Source organism: Caenorhabditis remanei, chromosome IV, assembly GCF_010183535.1.
Source record: "Caenorhabditis remanei strain PX506 chromosome IV, whole genome shotgun sequence".
NCBI lineage: Eukaryota > Metazoa > Nematoda > Chromadorea > Rhabditida > Rhabditidae > Caenorhabditis > Caenorhabditis remanei.
In genome coordinates this window covers 1,661,691-1,667,988 of record NC_071331.1, presented here as the reverse complement: position 1 = coordinate 1,667,988, position 6,298 = coordinate 1,661,691, and the positions used below count along the sequence as shown (strand labels likewise).

Sequence of the window (6,298 nt, the reverse complement as noted above, 5' to 3'; positions counted from 1 at the left end):
AAAATAATATTGATGAGAATGAGGGGTGTTAGCCTCGGTGGTGGAGCGACTTGAGATGATGGAAGTCGCGAGTTATGACTTGACTTATATATCATGAGTAGCTCTTAGATGGGCCTCCGCGGGTCCGTCTTCGGTCATGTTCCGTTCCTTCCCCACTTCGGCTTACAGGACTGCTTGCACCAAGTCGTGTGCCCACGACCCCACACTAATGGTGTGCCTGTGTGTGTGTCACAGTCTTGATTTCTTTGAGCACTCATGGTATGCGTGCGTGCTTTTCTTTGCCCGTAGACTCGCAGGACCTGACCTACACCTAATCGTGTGCCCACGACTTCACACTAGTGGTGTGCTGTGGGTGAAAGTCAGGGTCCTTACGGCAGGCATCCCTAGCCGTTGGTCTATGTGATCGGGTTCAGAGGGTAGATGGATTTGTGCATCTGGGTTCAGCCGATAGATGAATTTGTGCATCTGTGGCTTTTCGACCAATAATTTGTGATTGGTCTGGGTTGGTTTTGTTGATTTATACTCCTCAGTACCTTTTCCACGGGGGAAGGAGGGTGTTAGCTTCTTCCTGAGTTACCTCTAATCATGTGTCCATGATTTCGAAACTGGAAATTTGTGTCACTCGTTCGCACAGAATGTAACTCAAACTGAATAGAGCAGTAATTTGTGACTGTTCCGGACCATTGCCCGCTAGATACGATCGCGGGGACTTGGTCGACAAGGGCTTATAAGGGGAGCCCCATTTCTTGTCCCCTTTTCATGTCAACCACGCAAAGGTGTGTGACACTAGCGATGCTAGCTTGTCGGCATTGGTCTTTTGCGGTTAGAAACAGCAATTCATCAGCAGTGATTCTGCGTCAGGTAGTTATGCATTTTTCACAAGGTCTTTTTTGAAGAAATCTTTATTCCGAGTGTATTTAGGTTTTTGAGAATTTTATTTTGTTTTGTATTCATAGAGCATTAAGACGAACACAGTTTATATGAATTCAAATTTATTTTGAAATCAAAAATACACGAGTAGGTCAAGTAGGATTTGTTTGGTTATTTCCGCGGATACATTCAATATTCAACCGCGGATCGATCACTCTGGGGTGGTGATGCATTCGCATTCCTCTGGTTTGTCTTGATGGGCTTCGATCAATGAGCTCCAGACGATTTGAAGGTATGCTTTCACCTGGACCACATCTCTGTATGCGAAGAGTCTCAGAGTGGGGGCAACAATGTTGTGTCCGCGGGCCGCCATGACACCTAATTCTTCTCCGCAGTCGATAAAACGGACTGCTGGATCGAAGTGGAATTCTTGGCGTAGATAGATGAGGAGCTCCAGGATGGCTCTGAGCATCTCTGCGTATGCCATGATTTTGTATTCTGGGACATGGTTCTGATCAACTAGCGACGTTCCCGAAAGGTACAGTGTCATCCACTCGATTTGAATGTGGATTGCACCGATGTCCAAGGGGATGGGGAGTCTGGATGTTGCTTCCAACTGGGCTAGTGTCCGCGGGTGGTATCTCTCGGTCGGTCGAACTGTTTGTAGTATCTGCTGCTCACGGGCTCTTTGGAGTTCTGCCGGGAGGTCGATGTCTATTGGGTGATCGAGCTCGAACCATAGACGTGGCTCTCGAGCGTTGAAGTTGTAGATACGCTCTACGACCCCGACTTCTCCGGTTCCTAGGATAAACTCCATCGCGTTGGCTACGTGAGTGTGCGTCCACAGATCGAACGACGGTACGGGAAAGATGTCCGTGCCTGCTCTTCGCTTTTGGATGATGTTGGTTTTGTGGCGTTTCTCCAGCTTGACAACCATGATGTCGGTGGTTGACAGCGCTTCTCCAAGACGTATGAGCATGTCCAGGTAGTCTTTGATCAGCCGCGGATTTTGATAGTGGTATACCTCCATTCTCTCATCTTTCTGAGCTGTGATGATGAATTGGAGTGTTTGGATACGTATGATTTGTGCCGCGGTTCTCTCAACTGGTGCTAAGTCGAGGATCGTTTGGAAAGCTCTGTGCTGGAATGCCGGTCTCATTGGTGTCCCATCAACACGTAGATGTTCGTGACAGTGGAAGATTGCGTTCGCTTGGATCTCTCTTTCGAGATTAGCTTCCAGCTGGTCCTGTAATCAATTTCATATTGATTTATTGGTATCTCGTTGATGTCTACTATACCTGAGGACTGGCTGTTCGCCATGAGTTTTGCGAACTGGGTCTTCCAACCGCGGATTCTCTCGAGTTGCCACGACTTTGAGATTCTGATCCCTGTAATAAGGAATTTTACTATTTCAAGCTGTAAAATTGTTGAAATATACCTCTTTGTGGGCAGAATTCGAGCTGTGGTGGCTCATGGGTTGAATCATCTGCATGTTGTTGGCTGGCTGTATTTGAGAAGCCTGAATTTTCATGGTTTTTGGGGAACTTTTGTTAGATTATTTTACCTCAATTAGAGTATTATCCTGAGAGTGGGCTTCTTGTGACTCAATTCCCGCGGGTACACTTGCAAAATTGGTTCTCAGTGGAACTGTACTTCTGCGCTCCATTTCGTTCGACCACGGACCCATTGACGCGTAAGTCTCTGGGTTGAACATGTTATCAATATTGATTGTCGAGGAACTGGCTGCTTGTGCACTCGAGCTCTGGAATAACTCATTTTTTAAGGGTTTTTAGTTCTTTTCAAGTTCTTACTGCCGACTCTGCCGTAGCTGGTGCGATTTGTGAGCTGGAACATGGTTGGGATCCCGGATCCTCCGTCAGTGGACGAGGAGGTGGTCTTCTCATGTAATTGGTAGGGGCTCTGTTCTTCGCTGCACTGGCTTTGGCTTGGTTCGTTGTTCCCGCGGGTACATATGGTGGCACGGTAGGTGGTGCTCTAAGTCCTGGCGGGTCTGCACGAAGAATCGGTGTCTCAACCAGTGGTTGTTCTCTGCGGATCGCTTGATTCGCATTTGGTACATCCACGGGTCGATTATTAACTGGGCGAGCTCTAGGCTCTGCTGGCAACACTGGATTCTGACGTTGCTGTCTGACGCCGTTCTGGTTCGCGTGTGGAGCCGCGGGTAGTTCGAACTGAAAGAACATAATGTTTTTCATGTAAGGTTGATTATTTATTGATTTTAGTATTTATCGGTTATACTCGCCGTTCTGGCTGAATTTGGATCTTCTCTGATTCTCGTCACCACTCGAGCAATTTCTTCTAGATACCTTGCTGAATCCTCATCAAAGATGGGAATCATTAGTTGGTTCCAGTTGTCGAATTCTGGTGGACGCAGAGTTAGAAATTCTCTGATTAGACTGCCTGGTGCTCCGCGGTATTCGGCAAGTCGAGTTCCTGGGAACTCGTTGTTTTCCACTCTGAGTATCTGTAGTCCTCGTCTTTCTTCACCCGCGGGTACTTCTCTTCTATATAGAGATATGTATGGGGAGTCGGACGGTAAGCGGTATTGCAGTGGGTTATTTGGTGACGCCAGAAGTCCGCGGATGTGTCTTAGGTAGTCTCGACGGTGATGGTTAGCTCTGTCACGAAGTTGTTCTGCCGTTAGCTCTCTCAATTCTGGGTCCAAACAGATTCCGGATGCCAGGGAGTGATCTGGGCTTCTGCATACCAGGCAATTTACTGGTCGGCATCCCGTATGCGTTGCCGATCTCGAATTGCACCGTTGACAGTACGAGACCAGATTGATGGCAAGGAAGCGGAAGCGATCTGGTTCTGGCAGCTTTCCGAATGGGCATTCAAAGATGCCATGGTCGTAAAGTGGCTCGCCCAGTAGTTGGCTCCCACAGTAGGGGCATCGCCTGGATTTTCCTCCGCGGGTACATTCGTAGGTTGCTCGTGCGAATTTCAAGACCTATACTTGGGAGTACTGGCTTCTATCTCACTATATTTTTTGGATTTTGTCTTAAATTGTCTTTAGGGAAATAGTTGACAACAACACCTATCAAGATTTTTATCAACAGAATCAACATTTTGAAAAAAAAAAGTATCCAACATATTCAAACTATAAAACGGTAGTTTTTACCGTTTTGTTCGAAACTTCATGCAGCACATTATTATTCCAATTGATGCTGTTTCCCATTTATCACTTAGGTAATTGATTATTGATAATAGCGTTATTAGTAACGCCTCAAAGTTTTAAAAAATCTGAAAATTAAAGATTCCTCAAAACGCATTTTAGTTTAAAATTTTTTTTTACAATTCAAAGACCACTAGATTTAATACTAATAACTGTCTTTCAGGTAATCAGAAAGCATTAAATTGCCAGAGGAGTTATGGTATCGGAGAAGTTATGAAATCGTTCGTTGAAAATTATTTTTTGAAACAGCCTAAATATTTTTCTCAATAGCCAAATAATCTCTGTTTCATATTCTGATTTTCCAAAATTGGAATCAGACTTAATCTAATATGTCGTATGAGAATAAAGTGTTCGGTCTGAAAATTTGCATTTGCATGTTCAGCAATGTAAGTTAGACGGAGACGAAAGATGTTTTCAATGAAACTGTAAAAGTTGGATTAAAAACGATATGAAAAAGAGAGGGTGCTGGATTCCAATACTGCAAAACGCGAAATTTGTGTATATGTTAATAAATAAACTATGGGACTATGGAGTTCTATAGATTTGGATTTTATAGTTTACTTCCGTGAGCTGTTTAAGTTTTTTAAGACCTTCTTAAACGATTTTACCAAACAAACAATCTTTATCAGGAAAATCTGTTTCATCATGGTGTCTTACCTCAGAATTTCTGCAGTTCTGGAATAGTTATTCAATATTCTCCTAATCTTGTTTTAATGGTGAGATTTTCAAGATCAACAACTTGTTGTTGAACGAGAAAACTAGCTTTCCCTAGTTTGAACTTTCACATCATCTTGAGTAGTTTTTGAGATATATTACAAGAATTACCGAATTCGTTTATTTACTCTCTTTAAGAAACTGCTAATATATGTTCGCTAGTTGCTGACAGCTTGCTCAAAATTCAGCCCTGGGAAGTCCATAATGATTGATTGAGACGCTAAACAAACACAAAACTGAAAAAGGTGTGAGCCTCGTTACGGGATTTCAATTTACGCCGGCTCTCAACCGTACTTTTAAAATTATTGGGTAAAAGTACGGTAGAGAGCAGAGTTGTACGGAATGCGATTTTTCATTTTACGGAATCCGGGACCGGAACCGGAATGTCAAAAAAAAAACCCGGAATTCCGGAATCCGGAATTTCCGGAATCCGGATTCCGGATAATTATGGTAGAGAGCCGACGTAAATCGAAATTCCGCAACGAAGCCCACACATCGCCCCAGGACCGAAATTTGAGCTAGCGGGCAGCCATTGACGAAAGGGTAATAACTTTTCCTTATTTACACATCTCACTAGGGAAGGCTCCGGGGTGACCGTGGAGATATGGGTCGTGACCTATATCATTGGAAAGCTGAGAAAATGCTGATTTCGAATATTTACTCAGTTTTTGCCCTCGAGGTCTGGTATTCGAGAAACACAAGTTCAAAGTTCGGAAAAATGACAAATTATTGCCTTTCTGACACGCAAAAATTGCAAAAAATTTCAAACATTTTTTCGCGTGTTAGAAAGGCAATAATTAGTCATTTTTCCTTAGTTTGACCCTGTAATTTCTTGAACACTAGGTCTCGAGGGCAAAAACTGAATATATATTTGGAATCAGCATTTTCTCAGCTTTCCAACGATATAGCTCACGTCCCATAACTCCACGGTCACCCCGAGGCATTCCCTAGTCAGCTAAGACAGTTAACCAAGGAATGGAAACAAAATTATAAAATTTCAATTTTTATCTGTTGTATCTGTAACACAAATATTCCTTGTTTAAGGAAATCGTCGGTAGATGGAAGATTTACTTTTATTCAGTTCTTGTTTTGAATTAAAAAAGGTAGTACAAATAAGATTGAATCCAGTTTACGGCCGGGCGCATTGGCTTTGTTATTTTTAGTATATTTCTCATTTTTTGCTACAAAGAATAACTTTCATAACCTGAGCACATATCTTCGAAAATTCTTTTTGGTTACATCGACACTTTGAATTTTAGAAAAAACATAACATTGTTAGTACTGCTCTTTTATGTACTTGTTCGTACTTTGAAACTGCGAAAGTGTTGAAAAATTGGCCACGAGGCAGTAAAGATGCATAAATTTAATTGACCTTGAAACTTTTGTGTATTTTTTCTTCAGGAGTTAGGTTTTTGTTCTGGTTTTTTTCGGTTGCTTGTTAATAAAGATGGTAAACCTTCGTGAATTTGAAAATAATCTGAAACTCAAAAAAATTGTCTCAAAAGAAGAAAGATTTTA

The 6,298-nt window shown here is 42.6% G+C and overlaps 1 protein-coding gene across 1 annotated transcript; it reads right to left on the bottom strand.

The window, feature by feature from the left end:
* Positions 1 to 1,081: 1,081 nt before the first annotated feature.
* Positions 1,082 to 3,074, bottom strand: GCK72_012227 (uncharacterized protein; the record flags this gene model as incomplete). Its single annotated transcript, XM_053728939.1, has 5 exons — positions 1,082 to 2,116; positions 2,169 to 2,258; positions 2,309 to 2,389; positions 2,435 to 2,632; positions 2,682 to 3,074. 5 exons carry the CDS (start codon positions 3,072 to 3,074, stop codon positions 1,082 to 1,084), a joined length of 1,797 nt encoding a protein of 598 aa, XP_053583711.1.
* Positions 3,075 to 6,298: the final 3,224 nt, after the last annotated feature.